Genomic DNA, 24,738 nt, shown 5'->3' on the forward strand with positions numbered 1-24,738 from the left:
GCGCGCACGCCTTTGGGACAGAGGGACTGACCCGGATCAGATCTAGGGCATTCTTTTTTGGTTCTGGAGGTACTAGTAGCTCTAGCAGTCTAGCAGAGTGCTAGCAGCCTCTCTTTAAAGCCTTAGGCCCTCCACAGCGTGATGCTTGAGTAGCGTTAGAATAGGAGAGAGATTAAAGAAGAGTGACTCCATACATTGCAGCTAGTGCTGCCAGCTCTAGAAAAATGAGGAGCGACGTAAGTAGTTGCTTCGGTTCCAACCGGTGCCAGGTTAATAGAATAACATTTTTTCCTTCTTTGCTTCTCTCTCAACACTGGCTTTTATACCCTGACATAGTACTTTATGGTGGGTCCCATAGTGATTCCATAGTGACTCCTCACACTGCAGCCCACAACTTCACTGGGCACCACTGACACCTCTATGCGCATAAACAGTAACCGACACCACTCACATTGTGGAGGGTTAGCTTCGTCAATTTGCTTGTCATCCAGATGCGGATTGAAATGTGCATGCAACCATTACCGTAGAGTTCTTTCCGAGAATGTGTGTGATCGTGGTGCTCTGGGAACAAACAGAACCAAGAACGTCTACGTAACTAGTTGGAGAGTGTGGCGCAAGCTTTCCAAAGGAGCACTGGAGCAGCAAACACGTGGCAAATGCTTTGCCTTTCTCCGTACGTCTTCTGGTTCCTTCCGAGCGAGGTGTCCCCGGTCGGATGGTCCTGGTCGGCTCTCAGTGCACCGGTCGGAGAAGAGCGGTGAGCAGGGTTCCCACGAGCCCCGGTCGCGGGGTTGGAGTCAGAAGCAGCGTTTTTGACCAGGCCTTCCGATTGGAGAGACTGCTTGGAGACGGCTGGTGCCTAAAGCGAGTGCTCCGGTCGGAGAGGTGGATCGAAGAAGTTGAAGAACGGGCATTTGTTCTTAAGGGTAGACCTTCTGGTCGGTGACCGGACTATCCTTCTGGCCCGCTGTGTTTTAGATTTTCGGGCCAGCCCATGAACTATGTGTTGTTTTCCTGGGCCGAGCCCGGGCGTGGAAGCCGGTCCTCGAGGGACCCCGGGTTTACGAACCCGACAGGAGCCCCCGAGCCCCCGGGCGATTCGAGCCGAATCGTCCGGGGGATTTTTTCGTTTTGCTGGCGGGTGCGCGCGAGCGCACCTGCGGGTGTAGCCCCCGAGCCCCTGGGTGGTTCGGGCGGAACCGACTGGGGGGTTCTTTGTGTGGTGTCTGTGGGTGCGTGTGTTTTGAGTTTTAAGACGTAATTTTGTTTAACCATGGCGTCGTTGTGCAGCCGAGGTGTTTTTAAGCGCGGGGATTGGATTGAGACAGAACTTATTGATTCCGACGTCGGTGCACGCCGAGGATCGGGCGAGGAAGTTTTTAGTTTTGAAACAAGCCCTGGCATCGGTGCGCGCCGTGAACGGAAATAGCTTAGTTTTGGATGCAACAGAGTTCGATCTTTGGCGTCGGTGCGCGCCGTGGGATCGGGTAAGGTGGAGTTGTGAGTAGTCCTAGGCGTCGGTGCTCGCCGTGGATCGAGAGAGTTAGTTTTAGTCCATTACGTGAGTTCGGAGTCGTGGTACGAAGAGCCGTAGCCGGATGTCGCCGATCTAGTCGATGTGAATTCGGAGTCGCGGTCCCAAGAGCCGTAGCCGGATGTCGCCTATCCCGTCGACGCGAGTTCGGAGTCGCGGTCCCAAGAGCCGTAGCCGATGTCGCCTATCTCGTCGACGTGAGTTCGGAGTCGCGGTCCCAAGAGCCGTAGCCAGATGTCGCCTATCCTGTCGACGCGAGTTCGGAGTCGCGGTCCCATGGCATTTAAGCCCCCGAGCCTTGTCAGGCCTTCGTGGGGGCCGATGTGAGTTGTTTTGCGCTACCCCATCCGGTTCCTCACAACCGGAGGGGCTGAGTTTCGTCGCCTGTCTCGATCGCTCGGGCTCGAAGACTAGCTCGGTGAGCTCGCTAACGAGTGTGATCGAGTGGAATCTGGGTTCGTCGTTCATGACGAGGTCGGCATAGCCCTCTTGTGGCATTCCACTAGTCCTTTACTTGCAGCCCGGCAGATGCCTAGGTCGTTCCATAGACCGACCCGGGTGGCCTGACGGCCTCCCCTCGATGGAGATTCTGTGGGCTTGGTGAGAAGTTCAGGATCGAACGAGAAGGTTGAGATGACCCGGTTTGCCAGACCGGGCAAAGGCCACACGGTGCTCATCTATGGTTTTCTTCCCTGGCTCTGTTTGGTTGCTCATGTCGAATGAGGCAAGCCGCCGCTTCGTGGCGCAACACGGAGCATTTTGGTGCATTTCGCTGCACGTGCGATGCTTAGTTCCCGAGCCCCCGGGCGGTTCATGCCCTAACCGTCCGGGGGGTTCAGGCGTATGAGATGAATGCGCGTATGGATGTATGAATGATTTGTAATGGAATAGAGGGGCTTTGATAGTGTTTTACCTTGAAGACTAGAGAGACGGGGTTCGAAGGGCTCTAGTCAGAAACGTCCGTCCGGGACCTGCGCTCGTCAATCGTGGGTTAGCCCTCGTGTGAACAATTTTGTATTTTAAAGAACACATGCTCACCTTGATGTCCTGAGAGACGGGGTTCGGAGAGCTTCAGTCAGAAATGTCCGACCGGGACCCGTGCTCATCATTCGAGACGGAGTCAGCATGGGCCGCATGGGGTGCCCCTTCACTTCCTACCTGTTTCTCAGGTGCTTATCCTGAGTGAATCGATCGACTCAGGAGGCCGATTGATCTTTCCTAGGTGACTCGATCGACTTAGGGAGGTCTAGTGGTCTTTTCTGGTGGAAATTCCTCGCTCTTTCTTCCTTCTTCTTTCTCACCGAGAGCGCCTACATGCTGTGGCGATTCCTAAGTGAGAGGAAAAGTGAGCGAGGGAGAGGACTTATGGATCCTTTTGCGAACCCGGAGCGTGATGTCAGGTCTGGTCTGCGAGGCCTCCTTTGGGATGGAGCCGCGCGTAAACTTTCTGGCGGATCTTTTCCAGGCGAGCCTCGTCGGAGGGGAGGTCACTCGCGACTATGCTGGTGGAGGGTTCCATGCCTACAGCTGCTCAAGTTGGCCAGTTCATAAAGTTTGATGAGATTTCTTCCAGTCCTGGCGACCTTACCTCGGTAGCGGTGCCCCCCCTCAGGAGCTACCTTGACTGCATAAGAAGGTCAGGAGCTCCATGTTCTTCTGCTGAGCATCTATAGGTGCGACGCCCTTGAGGTACCTATTGTGTTTTGCCGAAGTTTTGAAGGAACGGAACCGAGCGATTTCTAGTGTTCAAGTGAAATTGTCGAGTGGCCATAGTAGTTTTAAATTTGTGGGGGAAACCCCTATATAAAACATTCGTGTGCTTAACAGTTATAATGGTATTTTGTTTTCTATGATGGAGTCACTCCGTTCGGGGAAGCCTGTTCCCTTTCGTTCCTTAGTTTCCCCTTACCATAATTTTGTTTTAAATTTCTTTCTTTCTCGTACCTGCCTGTTTGTTCCGTAGGTCGCAACTTCGTGAGCCCGGGGCGTGGCTCGCGAGGCTCGGCCGATTGTAGCCATAGGAAAAGGCGGGGTGCAATCAATCGAAATTTTTAAAGCAAAGCTATGTAAGGTAAATTTAAAGGAATGAACTATCCCTTCGTTAGGGTAGGAAGGAATTTCTCCATACAACAGTAAACAAAACAAAGAGGTAGTACTCAATATTTGTATATTTATGGAGCCCCCGAGCGACCCGAGTCAAAAGTGTTCGGGGAGGGCGCTCTTACAGGAGCACATGCTTTAATCGAAGGTGTTTAGACCGATTTCTAAGGGGAAAACGACGTAGTTGTTCAATGTTCCAAGTGTTGTTGAGAACATTGCCATTGTTGTCCTTCAGTCGGTAGGTGCCCGGTTGGACTACTTCGGTTACCATATAGGGTCCCTCCCAGGGTTGAGAGAGCTTGTGTTTTTCCTTCATCGATTGGGTCCTTCGTAGCACGAGATCACCGACTTCGAGAATCCTTCCTCTGATCTTCCTTTCGTGGTACCTGCGAAGGGTTTGTTGATAGCGAGCAGAGCGGATGACGGTTGTCTCGCGGGCCTCTTCGAGCAGGTCGACTGCATCTTGTTGAGCTACCGTAGCTCGGTCGCGGTCGAAAGCTTTTACTCTCGGTGCACCGTGGTCGAGGTCAGAGGGCAACACAGCTTCCACTCCGTAGGCCAGGAAGAAAGGTGTGAATCCCATAGATCGGTTTGGGATCGTTCTTAGGCTCTAGAGGATCACTGGGACCTCTGCAACCCACCGCCCGGCGTGTTTGTTGAGTCGGTCGAAGATGCGCGGCTTGAGTCCTTGGAGGACCATGCCGTTGGCGCGTTTGACCTGACCGTTAGTTTGTGGATGTCTGACCGAAGCCCAGTCGATTCTGATGCCATATCCATTGCTGAAGTCTTGAAACTTCTTCCCGGTGAAGTTAGTCCCGTGGTCAGTGATAATACAGTTAGGAACGCTGAATCGATAGATGATGCCGAGGAAGAATTTGACCGCCTCTTCCGAGCGGAGATTGGTGATGGGCTTGGTCTCTATCCATTTGGTAAACTTGTCGACTGCTACGAGTAGGTGAGTAAAACCGCCTGGACCTTTCTTGAGAGGTCCTACCATGTCGAGGCCCCAGACCACGAATGGCCAGGTGATTGGGATGGTTTGGAGCTCTTGTGCTGGTAAATGGGTTTACCGAGCGTAGAACTGGCATCCTTCGCACCTGCGGACGACCTCCTCTGCATCTCATAGCACGGTGGGCCAGTAAAAACCTTGGCGAAAGGTTTTTCCGACCAGGGACCTTGGGGCCGCATGATGCCCGCAGATCCCGGAATGGACCTCGAGGAGGATCTATTTTCCTCAACTGGCGGGAACGCACTTCATGAGCACTCCTGATGGACTCTGTTTGTAGAGTTCATTATCGAGCATGAAAAAGGTCTTGGCGCGTCGAGCGATTCATCGGGCTTCAGTTCTTTTAGGTGGGAGAACCTCCTCGAGGAGGTAGGTGAGTAGAGGTACTCGCCAATCGGTTTGATCGAGTGCCAATACAGCGACGTCCGCGGGTGACGTCATTATAGAGGTACTGGGATCAGAGCCCCCAAGCACCGGCTGGACGTCGAGGTGTGTCTGGGTCGGACCTTCTAGGATGCGGGCGGACGGCTCGTAGACATCGTTGATGAAGACTCCGCTCAGGGATGGATCTCGCCTGGCGGCTAGTTTTGTGAGGAAATCGGCGGTGTCGTTGTCCATTCGAGGGACGTGATGCAGTTCAATTCCCTGGAATTTGTCCTCGAGCCTACGCACCTCTTGGTAGTATGCTGTCATGAGGGGGCTTTTGCAGGAGGACTCCTTCATGACCTGATCAACGACTAGTTCCGAGTCGTCGCGGACGTAGAGTCGCGTAGCGCCGAGCTCGATGGCGATGTGTAGTCCGTTGATAAGGGCCTCGTATTCCACGGCGTTGTTTGAAGCTAAAAAGTGGAGGCGGATGGCGTAGCGGAGCCTACTCCCGTCTGGGGAGATCAGAATCACTCTAGCTCCCGAGCCAGGCGCCATTACGGACCCATCGAAGTACATTGTCCAGTACTCGTGGGAGACGTCCTGGGTCGATAGCTGGACCTCCGTCCATTCGGTGACAAAATCTACGAGAGCCTAAGACTTAATTGCGGTGCGGGGGGTATACCTGATGTCATGGCCCATGAGTTCAAGGGCCCACTTAGAGATTCATCTCGTGGCGTCACGATTACGGATGATGTCTCCGAGTGGGTATGAAGTAATGACTGTGACTTCGTGGTCGGTGAAGTAGTGTAGGAGCTTCCTGGTGGCCATTAGCACGACGTATAGGAGTTTCTGCACCTGGGGGTACCGGACCTTGGGGTCGATAAGTACTTCTCTGATGAAGTACATGGGTCGCTGTACCTTGAGCTGGCGTCCCGGTTCCTCCCTTTCAACGACCAGGGCGGCACTCACCACGTGGGTACTCGCCGTGATGTAAAGGAGGAGGGGTTCTCCCTGTTCGGGAGCGACGAGGATCGGGGTTGACATCAGGGATGTTTTGAGGCTTTCGAGAGCCCGCTGGGCTTCCTCGGTCTAGACGAAGGTGTTTGTCTTTTTAAGGAGCTTATAAAGTGGCAGCCCCCGTTCGCTGAGCCAGGAGATGAAGCGACTAAGGGTGGCCAGGCAGCCGGTGAGCCTTTGTATGCCTTTCATGTTGCATATGGGACCCATGTTGGAGATGGCTGCGATTTTTTTGGGGTTGGCTTCAATGCCGTGCTCGGATACGATGTATCCAAGCAGCTTTCCCCTAGAACCCTGAAAACACATTTTTCGGGATTTAGCTTGATGTTGAACCTTCGGAGGTTCATGAACGTTGCGGCCCAGTTTGCGATCAGGTCGCAAGCTCAAGCCATTTTGACCACTATGTCATCAACATAGACGACAATTGTTGGTTTCAACCGTTCAGTCTGGTTAGGCTGATTAGACGGGTCGATTTGATCGGCGAAGCATCGCTGCATGCACCTTTGGTAGGTGGTGCCAGCGTTCTTCAGACCGAAAGGCATGGTTATGTAGCAGTACAAACCATATGGGGTGATAAACGAGGTTGTGAGCTGATCGAAATCTTTTATCGCGATCTGGTGATAGCTTGAGTAGGCATCCAGAAAGGAGAGGATCTCACAACCCGAGGTGGAGTCAATTATCTGGTCTATGCATGGTAAAGGAAAGTGGTCCTTCGAACATGCTTTATTAAGTCCAGTGTAATCGACGCACATTCTCCACTTCCCGGTCTTCTTTTTGACAAGGACGGGATTGGCGAGCTAGTCGGAGTGGAAAACTTCCCTAATGAATCCAGCCACCAGGAGCTTGGCGATCTCTTCGCCTATGGCCCTGCGCCTCTCGTCGTCGAAATGATGCAGGCATTGTTTGGCGGGCCTTGAGCCCAGGATAAGGCGTAGCGCGTGCTCGGCGACTTCACGTGGTATCCCCGGCATTTCAGAAGGCTGCCATGCGAAGACATCGTGATTGTCGCGTAGGAAGTCGACGAGCTCGTATTCCTATTAGGCCGGGAGCTGGGTCCCGATTCACACCGTCTTGGCTGGGTTGGTGGGGTCGACACCCACCGCCTTGGTTTCCTCGAGCGGGTGGAAGGCCATCGAGGAGGTTGGTTTGTTGTAGTCTAGGACTGCTGGGGTTGACGACTCCCCGAGCTGTAGGAGCTCGAATGAGTTGACGACCGTGGTGGCGAGCTTGTAGTGCTCGCAGTCACACTCAAAGGCATGTGAGAAGGTGCTACTCACTGTGATGACACCGTTTGGTCCCAGCATCTTTAGCTTGAGGTAGGTGTAGTTGGGGATCGCCATGAATCTTGCGTAGCATGGCCGTCCCAAGATGGCGTGGTAGGACCCCAAAAAGTCTACCACTTCGAAGGTGAGGACCTCCGAGTGGAAGTTGGCCCGGCTGTCGAACGTGATGGGTAGATCGATCTATCCGAGCGGGTATGCCTGCGCTCCCGGGATTACCCCATGGAAGGGGGAGCTCGCTAGGCGGAGCTCCGATCGAGGGATGCACATGGCATCGAGGGTATCGATGTACAGGATATTGAGACCGCTGCCCCCATCCATTAGCACCTTGGTGAGGCGCTTCTTGCGGACAATGGGGTCAACGATGAGCGGGTAGCGTCTTGGTCTCGCGACGTAGGAGGGATGGTCTCTCTGATCAAAGGTGATTGGGGATTCTGACTAGCTGAGAAAAGAGGGGATGACTGTTTCAGCGGCGCACGCCTCCCTATAGCATACCTTATGCTTGCGTTTGGACCAGATGGCGTTGGACCCACCGAAGATCATGATGCACTCCTCAGGTTTAGGGAAACCGTCCCCATCCTTGCCTGCCGCGCCACCCCTCCTAACTGTCGGCTCCTTGCCGTCCCCCTCCTTTGGCGCGCCGGCCTGTTGGAGGAAACGTTTAAGGAGCTCACACTCCTTGTAGAGGTGTTTGACGGGATAGGTATGATTGGGGCACGGACCATCCATGGTTTGTTGAAGTGGTCAGGCAGTCCCTATTGGGGCTGCCTGGGTGCGCAATCAGCTGTGGCGATCAACGTGGTGTTGTCCGACCGGCGCCGATCCTTCCTGTTCTTCTTGCCCCTCTGAGTGGAGGGGCCTTCGTCTAGATCCACGTGCTTGGGCTTGCCTTTCTCCTGGCCTCCGCTGAAGACTGCTCTGACCACCTCCTCGCTAGAGGCGTGGTTGGTGGCGACGTCGAGCAGATCATGGGTGGTGCGGGGTTTTAGGCAGCCAAGCTTGTGGATTAGGGACTCGCAGTTTGTCCCGGAGAGGAAGGCGCTGATGACGTCTGTGTCGACGACATCAGGGAGGGAGTTACAACGTTGGGAAAACCTACGGATGTAATCCCATAGGGATTCATTGGGCTCCTGCTGGCAGCTCTTGAGGTCCCAGGAGTTTCCCGGGTGGACGTACGTCCCCTGGAAATTCCCCACGAAGACCCTCTTGAGGTCTGCCTAGTCGCGGATGCTGTTGTGTGGAAGGAATTCGAGCCATGCCCGAACATGTTCCCCCATGCAAATGGGAAGATATTGGATGATGAAAAAGTCATCATCCACTCCTCTGGCTCGACAGGTGAGCCAGAAGTCTTCGAGCCAAATGCCTGGGTTTGTCTCCCTGGTGTATTTGGTGATGTTGGTGGGAGGCCGGAAATGCTGCGAAAATGGTGCTCTCCGGATGCGCCGGCTGAAGGCCCATGGCCCTGGGCCCTTAGGGCTGGGGCTCCGATCATCTGGCCGGTGATCGTGCCTGGGGCGCGTTTCACCGCTTCCCTCGATGGTTTGGCCAGGGTCCGTGTCGCCTGCTGCCGTATGGCGGACGTCGTTACCGTGTCGGGCCCAATGATGGTTGCTAGCGACGCTACGAGCATCCTGGTGCTATCAGTGTGGAGCAGGCACCTGGTTGGACCATGGCGCGGCCGCCGCTCCCCGAGCCGAGCCTGCCGGCTGTGACACCAAGCGAATGGATCAATCCGGCTGGTGCGTCCCCATCCCCCAGTGGGGAGAGAGGGCACAGGTCAGAGTCGAGATGCGGAGCTTTCCGCCTGTTGGACGGCGGCAGCCTCTACTAGAACCCGGAGGTTGTGGTAGACTGCCCGCTCCTGAGGGTCGACGGGCTCAGGAACACCGCGGAGAAGCATTGCTGCAGCAATGATGTTCTGGCCGGCCCGAGCAAATTGTGGGATATCGTTCCCCTCGCTCACGATGTTGTGCTGAACCTGGCGAGCGTGACCTCGGGCGCCACCCGCCGGGCCAGGCGCGTGGGGCGCAACGTGCTGTACTAACGACACCGGTGCAGGCGGCGGCTGATTCTGCCGTCCTTGTCGTAATTCCTCAGCGTGTGCTTGCGCAGACGTGAGGGCTCCCGCGCGTGGGTCCGGAGGGGTGTGAGTTTGCACAGACTCCGCGACCATCGGCAGTCGTCCCAGAGCGTCCGCCATAGCGCACTCTCGGGATGGACAGTGGCAAGGCGCCACGTCACCGATGCTAGAACCGTCGCTCTCACCATCACCATCTAGGAGTTTGTGGGAAATGGCAGGAATGTAGCCCGCCTTCCCACGAACTTAGACATAAGGGGGGATGGTGCCAGCATCCTTCGGAGCCCCCGAGCATATGCGTCCGCAGAGGACACGAGGCCATAGGGGAACCGATCACATGGCGTTTGTGGCATGGGCGGTTCATTCCCTCCGGGTGATTGGTGAGAGATAGGAAATAAAGAGCGAGTAGTAGTACGCATATTACTTACAGCGGGATTTGAGCAGGAGTTTGCTCGGAATGAAGCGCAGATGCCGCGCCACAGAAGTCGCGCGTCTCGGAGTCGATGGTGGACGTCCCTCCGATGGGTGTCGTGTCGCGAGCCTCCTCGCCGAGGTGGAGTACGCCGAGTCGGTCGACGACGAAGTCTAGGCTCCCGAAGCAGAAGGCCTGGGATGGCTCGAAGACAGGTGGAACCCGCATCCCAGCGGGCGAGAATGCGGGGAACTCCAGCGAGCCGAAACGAATCATATCGCCCGAGCCCGCCACGGTGGGGGTGGCGGAAAAAAGGACCATCCGATGATCAAAAGGGTGTTGAACGTACAACGTCTTCCCCACGGACGGCACCAACTGTCGGTGCAGAAAGTGACCAACTAGTAAATATTTGTAGTTTTGCTGTACGTTGTGATCGGAGGTGGCCTAGCACTCAATAACACATGATTTATACTGGTTCAGGCAACGTGCCCTACATCCAGTCGAGGTCGGTCGATGACTTTATTCCTGAGCCCAGGTGCTCGAAGTCTGTAGTGGGGTTACAAACAAGAAGGAGAAAGGAGGGGGTGTACAAGAGGTTTGGTTGGCTCCGACCGAAAGGGTTGCGGTCGGAACTGAGTGGTCCTGCGGTTGGGAGTTTTGATGTCGATCTAGTGAGTCTGAGCTTAAAGAAGTCGATCTCCCCTTGTTTGGAGGGAGCACATCCCCTTTTATAGATGAAGGGGATGGCTTTACAGGTGAGAGAGAGAGAGAGAGAGTATGGATGTTTCTGAGCCTTGCTACCTATGGTGATGAAAACTGGATAATGGTTGACGTCCCCCAATACTGTCGATGTCGCTGTAGGATGTCAGATGTGCATGGGAGGTCGAACTATCTTCTTCAGGAAGGATGACGCCGGTACTTGCAAAATACTTCTTGACGCCTAGTGGCATGTGAGGAGCCATGCTATGTTCACCCGGTATAGCAAATCCTGGAGCCCATACCGTGACCGATGTCCAGAGACACGCGGGGGGCTTACCATATGGGAGTTTCTAGCGGCCCCTACAATACTTTGTGTCAGGGTGGCTGCAGAGCACTGTTTCGTGCAGGGTATGGTCTCTGGTACAGTGGTTTTGACTTGTGAGCTATGCCTTGCCTTTCTCCGCACGTCTTCTAGTTCCTTCCGAGCGGGGTGTCCCCGGTCGGATGGCCCCGGTCGGCTCTCAGTGCGCCGGTCGGAGAAGAGCGGTGAGCAGGGTTCCCACGAGCCCGGTCGCGGGGTCGGAGTCGGAAGCAGCGTTTTGGGCCAGGCCTTTCGATTGGAGAGACTGCTTGTAGACGGCTGGTGCCTAAAGCGAGTGCTCCGGTCGGAGAGGTGGATCGAAGAAGTTGAAGAACGGGCATTTGTTCTTAAGGGTAGACCTTCTGGTCGGTGACCGGACTACCCTTCCGGCCCGCTGTGTTTTAGATTTTTGGGCCGGTCCATGAACTATGTGTTGTTTTCCTAGGCCGAGCCCGGACGTGGAAGCCGGTCCTCGAAAGACCCCGGGTTTACGAACCCGACAATATATATATATATGGCCTCTATATTATATACTATACCAATATAGTTTTAGCCTTTCGAGCTTAGGTCTTTTCTCAGATGCTAATAGTTATATATAGTTATACCAATATAACTATTAGCATATAATATAGAGGCCTTTCGAGCTTAGGTCTTTTCTCAGATGCTAATAGCTTAGGTCTTTCGAGCTTAGGTCCTTTCAATTCTCACCAATATAGTAACCCAACTTTCCAAAGGCCGAAACTATATTGGTATAGTATATAATATAGAGGCCATATTTAGATTCATCATATGCTAATAGTTAACTAGCTAATACCTCATAGCCAATTTAACAACTAACTATTAGTTACTATTAGCTGGTTTCATCCAACTAGTAAAATAGTTGTTAATTGCATATTGAACTAATGATTAGCTAGAGTATTAGCTAAATATGTCTATATCTTAAGAAACCTAATTATTAACAGCTAACTATTAGCTCTAGATCAAAGCCAAAAGGTAAAAAAAAAAAACACGGTTGGCCGAAAATCAAATAAAACTTGAAATGAGTTGTGGTGAGACTTTGCTTTAAGCATCTCATTCGCCGCATCTATGGACTGAAGCTCCAGTACGTACACGGTAAGGTCATGGAGACGGAAGAAGTACAACCGTACAAGAATACATTATAAAACAAGATGACGTGCTCGTGTTTGGACTGAGCCGGAATAGATGGATTATTTGTCCAAACGGGAATAGTCCTGCTTAGGTCACTCTAGCTATATAGAAGTATGTACATCCCGTGTCTTTAAGACTAGTAGTACCCACGTCAGCCAATAATACAAACATAAGCTATTTGCAAATTTGATATTTCACCAATAGTTAGTTCACATGAAAAGTTTATACTACAAAAAATTTTATACATTGATTTTGTATTTAGAAATTCGTTCTAACAATCAAACTTTTGTTGCTATAAATTATATATCATAAGAGAAATTAGCGGTCAAAATATGCACTCAAGTCAATCACACCCAATACATTGGAATGGAGGGGGTATGTCATATATTTTACTTTGACTAGTAAAGTTTTTACACTTTTTTGCTGCCAGTAACTTCTAAAATGTTGTAGGCTAGAGATGAAAAGACCATGTATTTATATAGATCTGCATGTAAAGGTACTTTCATGTTCTTTTCAGATCATTAACTTTTGTAATTATATTTAATGGACAAGTGTTGGTTACTGTTGTATTTCTAAGAAAAAAGGCCCAACCTATGAGGTTTTTTTTAATAAAAGTAAGCATCTAATTTTAAAATTAAAGAGGGCCTAAATATTGGTGGCTGGCAACGAGTTCAGGTAGTGCCACTTGTTGCACCTTAGAGCCTTACACACAATAGGTATTAAGTGTTGTTGACCAACAAAAGAAGTAGTAAATCATGTAGAAGCAGAGCGACAAAAGTCAGCACCCTATTCATTTGTTCAGAGAGAAATCACCCTAAAGTCAATCAACCGAACCACGAGAAACTAAGTCCGAGGCCATTCCAGTAAAGGATTTCATGATGTTATATCTAAGAGCTAGCGCCATATAGCAAAGATGCAATGAAATATAAATAAAACAATCACTAATACAAAAAGGTTTCATTTTATTGTTACTTAACCTCTTCATAACTCACCTAAAATTAGAAGCCGAGTTGTACGATGAAACTCATCTATTCTTTGTCATTAAAAAAAATGCGACCATGCCATCAGAATTTGCATAGGTGAGACTCTGTTGAATAATTAAATAAATACAGATGAAACTCCAAAACAACATATCTACAACAGGCGGTACATTCTAGCTCAACAGCTCCAAACCGACCGAGATACGTTATCAAATTCAAAAGCGTGCAAAGAGCCAAGACACGCGAAACGCATGGCAGCTCGCTAGCTACCTAGCTACGCCACACCTGGTACTGAGATTGGCCGCTACCTGCTACTGCGTCTACGGGTGTATGGTCCTGTGGTTTCATTCCGGTCAGCGTCGCCACCTTGTCCGTGCGACGCGGCAGCCACGTACCCACCCTGCTCCTGCAGCCACCGCCGTCCAATAAAAAAAATCGGACGACAAGGGGCGCGCAGCTCCCACGCCACCGACACGCGGCCCCATCCGTCAGCCTCCACCCGTCTGGCTCCGGTTGGATCCCACGCCGCCGCGACGTGACTGCACTGGATGGATGTCCGCATCCCGATTAGCTCTACTCCCACTGTGCGTGTCGGTGAACAAGACGCTTCTAGACTACTCCGTATGCGCGTCACCGCCCCCACACCCCCGCCCGGTAATCGCTTGCGTCGCCGTCGACGGTTAATCACAACGCCCCCACCCCCCTAATTAAGGGGGCCCACCGCCCCGTGAGAGCGACGAGCAGGCGCAGCAGATATGAGCGCGCGTCCCCTCCGCGTCCCTCCCTCTCCGCCTCACTCTGTCTCCTCCCCCCGCCTCCGTTCCTCCGGCTGCCGCCGCCGCCTCCACCGCGGGCGCCAGAGATCTCCACAAAGTCTCCCAATCCCCACCACGCCCGCCTCCAGGGGGTCCGCCCGCAAGCCTCCTCCGCCTCCGCGCGAGGTCGGTCGCGCGCGCTCTGTCCCGGATCCGCCATTCCCGGTTCCGCGCCGGGTTTCCTGCTCCGGCTGCGCTGTTCCTGGCTGCCCCGCGCCCCGCTCTCGGCCCGGGTCCTCCTGGCCTGCCGTTTGCGGATCTCGAACCAGATCCTGCCCCCGCATGGGGTGTCGTCGGTTCCCAGCCTAGCGGCGCCCCATTGCCCCCACCATTTCGGAGCAATCGCTTGCCCGGTTCCTCCGGCTATCTGAGCTGCGAGAAATCTCCCGATTGTTCTTGCGTCGTGTTCAAATCGCCCTTGCTACTACTCCCCGGATCGCAAGATCCAGTTCGCCGGGCCTTTTGCTGGTGCCCAATTTGAGGCAGACTGTCCCCATCAATCAATCGCTCTCAATCGCCCCCCCCTGCTTTTTTTCCCCTCGGAGAAAAATCTGATCCCTGCCCCCTCCCACCACCACCACCAAACCACGCACCCAAGATCCGCCACTGCATTGGCCGCGGCCTGCGCGCATTCTGCGAATCCTGATCCGAGAGGCCGCAGGCGCGGCAGCCGCTGGCCGGAGATGACGTCGCCGTACGCCTCGCCGTTCCTGCTCTCCCTGCTCCTGCTCCTCTCCATCCCGGTCGTCTTCCTCCTCGCGCCGCGCCTGCTCCCGCCCAAGACGCTCCCGGCCATCCCGGACGCCGACGAGTCCGACGACCTCGCCCTCTTCCGCCGGGCCATCCTCTCCTCCTCGTCGGCCACTCCCACGCCCCCCACCTCCGCGGCCTCCTACTTTTTCCGCCGCCGCCCGGCGCCCAAGATCGCCTTCCTCTTCCTCACCAACTCGGACCTCGTCTTCTCCCCGCTCTGGGAGAAGTTCTTCCGCGGCCACACCCACCAATTCAACCTCTACGTCCACGCCGACCCCTACTCCGTCCTCGAGCTGCCGCCCACGCCATCCTTCCGCGGCCGCTTCGTCCCCGCCAAGGCCACACAGCGCGCCTCCCCCACCCTCATCTCCGCCGCGCGACGCCTTCTCGCCACCGCGCTCCTTGACGACCCCAACAACCAGTTCTTCGCGCTCCTGTCGCAGTCCTGCATCCCGCTCCACCCGTTCCCCACCCTCTACAACGCACTCCTCTCTGACAATGCTGGCCCTCATAGCCGCCACCGCAGCTTCATAGAGATAATGGACAACATGGACAACGACACCAAGCTGCTGCATGACAGGTACTATGCCCGGGGTGACGATGTTATGCTCCCGGAGGTTCCGTATGATCAGTTCCGTGCTGGGTCGCAGTTCTTTGTGCTCACGAGAAGGCATGCCATCATGGTCGTGAGGGATATGCGGCTTTGGAAGAAGTTCAAGTTGCCCTGTCTGATCGAGCGCAGGGATTCATGCTACCCGGAGGAGCATTACTTCCCTACACTGCTGGATATGCAGGATCCTGAGGGTTGTACTAAGTATACCCTAACAAGGGTAAATTGGACGGGTTCAGTTGCGGGACACCCACACATGTATGGGCCTGGAGAGGTATCGGCGAACTTGATCAGGGAGCTGAGGAAGTCGAATATGACACACTCTTACATGTTCGCCCGCAAGTTTTCTCCTGAGTGCCTTGAGCCTTTGATGGAGATCGCAGACTCAGTCATCCTACGTGACTAGTCTGAAGCAACCCCCATTTGATGGTCGGAGTTTGTACACCGAAATGAATGAGGTATGGAAATATGCGCTTGCTGCGACCTCTCTGAAAGAATTAATCATCTTCTATTTAGGTGTTGTGTTGAGAGAAATGTCTCCAAATGGAGTGTACATAGCACGGAATGCGAGATTATTAGGTTGTTGAGTAATCTGTATGCTTAACATTTTCATAATAAAGCGGCATACTACATTAGATTGTTATTTTGTCATCAATTGAATGCTTGTTACATTAGTTTGTTTTCTTAGGCACTGCAAGCCTTTTGCTCTTGTTAGATCGACTGCATTTATCATAGAAACATTGGCCTATATGGTCCTTTTTTATTAGTGCTGGTCAATGATTAAGCAATCTTGAAAGTTGAAACACAGACAAGCTTCCTTAGGTAGTCATTTCGTTGGTAGTGAAAGAAATTCTTGTGGGAGTCTGTTGCATTCTGGCCAGAACAATTTGCTGGTCATGCTCGATTCATTGGATCAATGTAACAATGCTATCCATGCTGAACCTGGTCTCACTGTATCATTCTTTGCTAGGTCCAACGAACATTTTCCATGTAAATCCTTTGCCCCTCTTCATTCTTTTGAAACTTTACTTGCCTAATTTTCTCCTACGCATAGTAGTACACTGTCAATGCTTTTATCAGAACTACCCCTCCTTGTTTCAGGCATCGAAGGAGTGTTAGACTGCAATGCTACTTTCGCTTCCACTGTGGTTAGATGGGACAACCGAGTAGTTCCATCTCTGCCTTATAGAGCCTCCTCGAGGAACAACATATCCTCTTCTGGCTTCCCTTCTTTTTTTGAAGTTCTTCTCTCTTTTTTCCTGGGAAGAGGGTGCTGCTGCTGAGAGAGTACGATATGACTACGAATTGTCGCTTAGTGAGTACAGTGTTTGAACACAGCTGTTTTTTTAGTAGGGCAGTTAATGTGATCATCCTATGTATATATGGAGGCACTCTTGTGAATACATGCGGTGATGATTTGTAGGTTCAGTTGCATATATACCATCTCCTTCCCTATTTTTGGTCGTTTAGCCTATGCAACGGTGCTGTTGCCTTGCTTCTTAGACCATTCTGGTGCTTGAAGTGATTATAAACTAATTATCATGAAAGAGCATATTTGACTTTGGCTGTAGGATTCTTTTGTATAAAGTCTGTTAAGAGAAAAGGGAGGGCCAAACTGCACTGAACAGAATAATTCACCGAAACAACCTTAAACCCTAATATGGCCAAAGTTGGGACCTATTCTTATCGACATTTTTTATGCCAGTGGCCGCACTTGTTAGGTCAGCGGTTTCACTGCTATTCTCGTATGTCCTGCATCTGCCCACTACAAACATTATACTAATAGCTATTGGCATGCTCTTATTGATTCAAAGGGACATGTTTTATATCTGCTCCACTCCCAGAGTTGTACTATTGATGGACATGTCTTGTTTGTGTTTAAAACAAGAAAGGGATATGACATGTTTTTCTGGCTGTGATGTTATATTGGGCAGGGCTATTGCCAATGGACTACACCGGGAAAGCATGTAAAATTTCTGTCACAGATGGACACAGTCACACAGATGTGTAGTGCCTGTATCCTGTCGGAACCAATGGGCTGTTCTCGGTCGACATCTCGTAGCATTAGCACTAGCACCTTGCAATTTTTGGTATATTTGCTTGCAAAACTGTGAGGAAATATGTGATGTATGAACGAAGAGCAGAGGGGAGGAAGGCGGCGTGTCAGAACCACCAAGCTATTCTTCAGGATGGGGTGGTTTCCTCTTTGCTCTCGATTCAGTTTCAGCAGTTTCCACTTTTAGTGTTCTGGTTTCTCTTTTTTTTCTAAAAAAATCTAATATTTCTTTTTCTTGAGAATGGTTGATGTTGTCAGCTAGCCTGGTTTACAGTAATATTCTCAGGAAATCACCAAACTATAACAGGACATTCGCTGCTGGAAATCATTCTGTTTTTATGCTGCAATCAGCAATTTTCTAATGTCCTGCACCTTCTCTGATCTGCTACATTCTTCAGCATATCAACGTTGACATTTCGAGATTTTAATAAAAAGAAGGCACAGGACAGGAATCTATCGATACTACCCTAAGGAGTCGTTTGGATCTATTTAGGGCCTGTTTAGATCCCATCTAAAATCCAAAATTTTTCAAGATTCTCTGTCACATCAAATCTTGCGACACATGCATAGAGCATTAAATGTAGGTAAAAAGAATAACTAATTGCACAGTTTGCCTGTAATTGGCGAGACGAATCTTTTAAGCCTAAATAGTCCATAATTGGACAATTTTTACCAAATACAAATGAAAGTGCTATAGTAGCTAAAAGCCAAAAATTTTCGTATCTAAACGGGGCCTTAATAAACATAATAAAGCTACGATACAAGGAAAGATCGTGGAAACTCAGAGAACTAATTTCAGTGCTCGTTGGGGCGTGAGTGATAACTAATTTACTTTGATCACTCCTGAGGTTCGACCCATGGCGTGGGCGCTGTAACGTCGGAGGGTTGGTGGGTTAGCTGAGGATTCACTGTCGCTGTTTTCCATTTGTTGTTGCCACAGTTGGGATTCACTGTCGCCGTTTTCCATTTGTTGCCACTGTTGCTCACCAACTAAAGACAGTGACCAAGGCAACGACTGTCAGTTGTTACGACCAGTAGCTCTATTCCAAATACACTGTAAACAGCCGTAGCTGTTGTCAGAGTACGTTTTACAAATCTAACGTGACGGCTTTCATTTGATCTAATTAAATGCTTCAAAACTATTCTCAACCATACTTTTGTAAATATTAAATTCAAAGTGAACATTCGAAAACGAAGGGATTTCCGTTCAGGCACTTCATCATCTATATTTAGGGAAAAGAAAAGTATAGAAAAAAGTAAAGATAGACCATGGTTCTAGATAGTCCGGTATAAAACTGCTATAGGTTTTTCTATAGGCTCTACTGTTACCATATTACTAATCGGTTCCGCTACTGCAGCCAATAATGTTTTAGCTCCACTTAACACCATAGCACCGCTAATCTTAACCAAGAAACATATTCATTATCTATTTTAGATGACTATAATTGTGTTCTTTAGAACGATGATTGAATGTTCATTGTTGGATGTAAAGTGAATATTAATGTTGAGCATACCTATAAGTATGTTGATTGATTAACGAATGCTAAGTAATAGATTTGGAGACATATTGGGCGCGTTCGGCTAGCTGATTGCCGGCTGGCTGGCTCTGTCACTCACGAAATCACTGTTCACGTCCTACCAGAACAGTATTTTTCTCTCACAACAATCAGCCGGAACCGTGTTTTTCAGTCCTGCCGAACGGGCCCATTGTCCCTAGAGTCTTATACATTTTGAGTATATATGTTCATGAAAGTTCCATAGCTATATGCTTCTGTACTTAATTGATTAAAACTATTTATGTTATCATAAAACCACTAAATAAAATCTCTATTAGCTTTGGCTATAACTTTTTATAGTTTTTGGAGGAAGCTGTCTATTTAAAACCTTGAGACAGGCAGTCCTAGCTTCTGGGCTGTTTCCTAGTACGATAACATAGGGAAAAGTCCAGCCCATAAATCACCGGCTTCTCATTTTGGCCCACAAAGACCCTGAAAGGCCCATCACCCAACTGAAAGTGATGGCCCACCACTCTCACCTAGTCACCTTTCTCCCCCACCCACCCTCCACCGCTGTCACCCACGAGCTCTCTCCTCTCTTCTTGACGAAGGGCGGTGGTTACTGGAGCCAGCTTGGTCGGTTCGGTTGCCACCAAAGCGCCCCGCAAAATCTCGCCGCCGACCGCCATGGCAGCCGCCGACGCGACGCGTACGCTGGTCGCTGCCCTATCTCTCGCCGTAGCCGCCTGCTGCCTCGCGCAGCTGGCGGCGGCGGACACGAACGGCGTCTACGAGCCGTGCAGCGACGCACGGATCCAGCGCGGTGACGGCTTCACCTTCGGGGTGGTCTTTGCGGGATACAATACCTTCTTCTCCGGCAACACACAGCTCTCCCCCTGCGACCGCCGCCTCAACCTCGCTGCCTCCGGGCAGCTCGCCCTCTTCCGCCCCAAGGTCGACGAGATTTCCCTCCTCACTATCAACACCACCACCGGATTCAACCCAGTAAGCGATCCTGGCCTTCTTGTTTGCTTTGAGTTTCTGATTTCTTGTTTGGAGTCAATAAGTTTGGGGCGGATCCGAATTCCGGCGGAGCTTGCATTCTGCGTGCTTGTGGAAATGTGGAAGTAGGTGGAGGTCGGTTGGCACGCCGGAGGTAGGGTTGATTAGCATTTATTTGTTGTTCTAAGAGGAAGTAGGGCTGTTTAGCATGATCCTGGTGCTTTCTGTAGAAATTGTTCATCTGCTTAATCGACCTTTGGATGAACAGAGTTGCTGCTCAGTGATTTGATTCAATGCAAAATATTGATCCACGACTCCAGTAGTAGTGAATGGCCAATAGGATCAAAGGATTAGTTTTATGTAGTTGGGAGAGTGTGCATTGTTTGATGTAACTTGTAAATATCATAGTGTGTGGTCCTGAATTCCTGATCTTACAGGTATCCAATGAATTGCACCATCTCAATATGCTTAGTGTCGTCTGTAAATTGTGATTTGAATTTGTTTAAGATCTTGTTGGCATAAAATGGCAGACACTGCCATTCATTAAGTAGTAAGAAATAATTTATTTCAGGAAGTCCTGTACAATGATGTCCAAAGCAAGCGACTCGTATTATAAAACAACAAATGACAAGAAAAGTGACAACTAGGTAAAAGAGGGAAACCCTGAAATAACGAAGAAACATGTGATATTGAACTGAAACCAAGCTCCCACTTTTTTTATCTGGTGGAAACTCTTTATCTGCTCCTAGTCTTTCAAGAACTCACTTTACCGGTATGTTGAGAAAAATATAAGCACAACATGCTTTAATGAGTGTTTTAACTTTTTGTACCTGAGATTCATTTTCAGCATGCATAGATCCTTGGAGAAATTGATCGTATTTTAAGGATCTCTGTTTGCTCTCCAATCTCCATAGTTTTACATTTTTAAATTTCAAATCAGGAGTCTGCTTGTTAGTTCAACGCAGTTTACCCCATTATAAGAAAATAGTGAATCTAGGCTATGGATGCATCTAATTTGCTAGGATTCATAGTTGTATGTCAAATCATCTGCGCGATGGGGAGATCAGATAAGTCCTAAAGTGCCTTTGTGCCAGTTCAACTCTTTTGTGCAAAAAGGGGGTCCACTAAGCTTGTCAAGATCCTGGTACTTTCTTTGTGTTCAGGGCTCTAAGCATTGTTGCCTCGTGTTTATCGTGAGGAACCATACTTGGTGATTTGTTTCTATTAAGACGGGGTGACCATAATATAGCACAAAAGGTCACAATTCATCCCCTACCGGGCAAAGTTGCTATTTTAAGGAGTAAGTTGGGTGGATCCAGGGAAGTTTTGCACTGTAAGAGCATCTCCAAAGGCTCCTTAAAGAACACTTGCTTAATCATTTATTATACCAAGTGGCTAAACTGAGTAGGAAGCTAAATTTCTCCAATAGTGTGCAATATTTGGTTGCTAAAAATAGGGCGTACCCAGTGCAGAGAGCTCCCGCTCTGTGCGGGGTTTGGGGAAGGGTGTCAGTGGCAAGCCTTACCCTCGCCTGTGCAATGCGAGGAGACCGCGACTCGAACCCGGGAACTTCTGGTCACAGGCGGTAAGACTCTACCGCTTGCACCAGGCCCGCCCTTCATTTGGTTGCTAAAAATAATAATAAAAAAGAGTGCATTACATCTTTTTCTTGCTTGGCTCCTTGCAGCTCGTGCACTGCCCCCAGCCCTTTCCCTGCCTCCCCTCAGCCAGCTGTCCGCAGCCAGCACCAGCAGCCTCCTTGGCGCCCCCCCCCCCCCCCCCCCCCCCCCACACACACACACAAGAAAGCCGCAGCCAGCAAGATTGCTGCCGGCCTACTGTTTCTCCAAGCAAATTCAAGGGCATGGGTATATCATTGTATTTGAAATGGAAATGGAATATTTCTATTAGTCTGCCGCCTGTACAATGTTAATTTGTATTACATGCATTGCTCCATCCAGTGGCAGGCGTCGGAAATCGCCTAGGCTAGTCCCAGGATGCACTGAAATACTGGCCCGTCTCAAAAATCAACTAGGAATCGACCCCTGGTTTATTAGTTTATGCAGCAATGGCAGGCGACCCCCCCCCCCCCCCCCCCCAAAAAAAAAAAAAAAAAAAAGGCTCTGCCCCCTGCACCCTCCACCCACCGGCTGCAGTCAGGCCAGCGGTAGCCAGGCCAGACCATGCCCAGCCGCCTGGGGCTGACCAGGCGGTGGCCAGGGATCTTCTCACGCGAAAAGAAGAAAACCGTGCTTGGGAGGAAAAAAACTGGCGCAAAGTGCTGATATCAAGCTCAGAAAGCACATGAACATCTGAGGAGTCAAGGGGGAGATTTATCAAGTGCTTATCTTTAGGAGTTCAAATATAAAACTGTTGGATGGCTGTTTTTCCCCCGTTTTGTTAAAAGAACGAAGTATGGAGTTGTTTTAATGAACTCTTGGAGATGCTAAGTCCTTACGGAAATGCGGGAGTAGGTGGATGAACGTTACCTTGGTGTTGATATTTGGGCTTAGCATTTCTTGGTTCTCCTTAGCTGGAGACATGGAGATTGAGTGGGTTTGCATGATACTCTGGTGCTTTCTTTTGCATTTCTTTATCTGCTTGTGTTTGAAGTTACACAGATGTTGCTCAGTTGATTTGATTCATCGCGAGATTTTATTCCACAGCTCCATATTTGTTAGATTAAGCCTAATGCTATTTTGCTTACTGAATACTGATCAAGTAAAATCACAAGAGATGGTAATGGCAATCCTAACTGCATCGTCTAATTGCCCCCTGACCTAGTTAGTGTACACGCCAGGGTTGACTTGAGGGGGCAGCCTGTTGATTTGTTTTTGCCTAGTTAGCATCACCATTGCTTTTATGTTTGCCGAGAGCCATTTTATGAAGTGGGAGAAAAATAAAATCATAGCTTTGCTTCAAGGATAGCGTCTCTCTACGTCAGGTTATGGACTTCTACTGGATATCGAACATTTGTTTTAATTTGAATTAATGAATTTTCCAAGAACTTTGTCCTAATGAATGAATGCGAATCTTGCTCTTATTCATGGTCATCATGCATATATCCGTAAGAGACATTGGTCCTATTAGAAAATAACTCTGTTTTTTTGTGCTATAAGTTGCCAAGAATATATCCAATTTCTGACTTCCTAGAATGCTAAAGCGCTACATTGACACAACGTTTCATCTATCATTGCAACTTTTTTAACTAATGGAAACCATGGATCTATGCAATGCCATATTAGGAGTCTAGGATTGGACTTCAAACCTGGCCTAGCCCATATTAAGAAATTCTGTCTGTCAAAGTATCTGATCTGCTTGGGTGCATAATTCTAATTTAAATTCTGTGAAATTGTGATGTCATATGATGTCGAAAGTGCCTTTGTGCCAATCTCAAAGCTTTCATGTAAAATGTTAAGAAATAAAAAACCGGTCCACTAGTATCTTGCCTGTTTCTGATCCTAGCTATCTTGTATTTGTCACAATGATTTGTTTTGCATTTTCGCTAACCTGGGCTCCACGACATGAAATTATATTTCGGTACATAACATGAATAAATTATACTGTTATACATGTGGCACTAAACACTGAAGACCAATGAATTTCCAGGATTTCCCCTTAGCTGTGTCTGATCTTTAAATGCTTTGCTTAGCCTCAGAGTGTTAATTTGTTTCATTCTCTACTTAGACCTAAAAAAAGAAATGAAAATGAGGAGGAACTTTACATCTTTGATTGCTAATTGCACACCCTATCTACTCATCAAGTTTACTGTCATGGTGCTTTGGTTGTCACGAGTGAACTCTGAGTGTCCTTTGTTTTGTTGTCTGTATTCGTGGTTAAATGCATGCATCCAGTGTTGGCATTGTCAGTATATCATCAAAGATGCGCTATTTTGTAGGCTTCAGCTGGTGGATTCATGGTAGCATTTGCTGGTAGGAAGTATGCAGCTAGATCTATTCCGATATTTGTATCCAACACCTCAGTTACAGTGTCCAGCTTCACCCTGGTATGAATCGATAAACACACTATTATGTCCAGCATATCTGAACATGTAACAAAGAAGTTTTGAATCTTATTGCTACTTGGCGATTCTCCCGTAGGTACTTGAGTTCAATAAAGGCAGGCTTCAAAACTTGCACTGGAAGAAGGATGGCTGTGGTGCTTGCTCCGGCAAGTCAAACTTTGTCTGCCTTGGCAAACAAACATGTGCCATAAGGACGCAGAGCTGCAAGAGCCAAGGGCCTGTCGACTGCAGCATCGGCATCCAGCTGGCTTTCTCTGGTACGGACAAGCACGAGTCGGTTCTGAACTCATGGTACGAAGTCTCCAACCTGAGGCAGTACTCCCTGTATGGGCTCTACTCGAACCTCAAGGACACCCTGAGCGGCCAGTTCAACAAGATCTTCTAGGCTGTTCTGGCGCTGCCATTGTTTATTCTCTCCTGCTCCCGCCTCTTCTGTCGACCGCTCTGAATCCTGATGTTGTGCTTAATATTCTTTTGGTTTGCCGCCCAGGTTGCTTGTATCCAGACCAGTTTTAACCCTGTCTGAGCTCTACCGTATGTACCGTTGCCTACTGATGTCATTTTAGTGCCCTTGTTGTCATCACCACTTGCGCTTTAACTTTAATTTTGTGATGAGCTAGCTGCTTTCCTGCTGATGACTATGTTTGGCCCAACCCAAAGGAAGTGTCGTATTGCTGGCTGCAGAGCTGTGCAGAGTTGCTTGGTCCTCGTGATACCGACAGCATGTACCTATCATCGATCGCTCAAGGTTTCTGAAAATGTCATACTATCGTCCAGCAGTTGAGCTGGTTCAGATTCCCTCTTGGTTTTGCAGCCTGTCCTTTTTCAATGTTGCCCCGACTTGCTAAGTGTAACTTTTATCTTTCTTGTTATTGCTAGTAACACAAAATGGTATCTTTGAGGGCCAGTTTGGTATAGGAATTGTACAGAAAAATTCCTGTGTTCCAAACAGGGGCTCTTCTGAGATTCTAAGTTTACAAGGAAAATGGCATTTCATA

The 24,738-nt window shown here is 49.7% G+C and overlaps 2 protein-coding genes and 1 pseudogene across 3 annotated transcripts; all 3 read left to right on the top strand.

Annotated features, from left to right (window-relative positions):
* Positions 1–13,536: 13,536 nt before the first annotated feature.
* LOC136536392 (uncharacterized) lies at positions 13,537–14,445 on the top strand (annotated as a pseudogene).
* Positions 14,336–17,496, top strand: LOC136522390 (glycosyltransferase BC10-like). Of its 2 annotated transcripts, none has more exons than XM_066516221.1 (2): positions 14,336–15,620; positions 17,097–17,496. In XM_066516221.1, exon 1 carries the CDS (start codon positions 14,483–14,485, stop codon positions 15,566–15,568), a length of 1,086 nt encoding a protein of 361 aa, XP_066372318.1. In that variant the 5' UTR covers positions 14,336–14,482; the 3' UTR covers positions 15,569–15,620; positions 17,097–17,496. The 2 variants fall into 2 exon arrangements, with proteins under 2 accessions (XP_066372318.1, XP_066372311.1); XM_066516214.1 differs by lacking the exon at positions 17,097–17,496 and adding an exon at positions 16,264–16,596.
* A 1,795-nt stretch (positions 17,497–19,291) lies between these two features.
* LOC136522402 (uncharacterized) lies at positions 19,292–24,373 on the top strand. The gene is made up of 3 exons (XM_066516229.1): positions 19,292–19,719; positions 23,615–23,722; positions 23,817–24,373. The coding sequence occupies exons 1-3, from the start codon at positions 19,402–19,404 to the stop codon at positions 24,123–24,125; spliced, it is 735 nt and encodes a 244-aa protein (XP_066372326.1). The 5' UTR covers positions 19,292–19,401; the 3' UTR covers positions 24,126–24,373.
* Positions 24,374–24,738: the final 365 nt, after the last annotated feature.

This window comes from Miscanthus floridulus, chromosome 2 (assembly GCF_019320115.1).
Source record: "Miscanthus floridulus cultivar M001 chromosome 2, ASM1932011v1, whole genome shotgun sequence".
Lineage (NCBI taxonomy): Eukaryota > Viridiplantae > Streptophyta > Magnoliopsida > Poales > Poaceae > Miscanthus > Miscanthus floridulus.

Excerpts from the sequence above, each read along its gene's own strand:
- LOC136522390 (XM_066516221.1), top strand. The coding sequence starts at position 14,483 with ATGACGTCGCCGTACGCCTCGCCGTTCCTGCTCTCCCTGCTCCTGCTC.
- LOC136522402 (XM_066516229.1), top strand. The coding sequence starts at position 19,402 with ATGGCAGCCGCCGACGCGACGCGTACGCTGGTCGCTGCCCTATCTCTC. Across the intron at positions 19,720-23,614 it reads CCACCACCGGATTCAACCCA|GCTTCAGCTGGTGGATTCAT; the intron begins GTAAGCGATCCT and ends GCTATTTTGTAG. Across the intron at positions 23,723-23,816 it reads CAGTGTCCAGCTTCACCCTG|GTACTTGAGTTCAATAAAGG; the intron begins GTATGAATCGAT and ends ATTCTCCCGTAG.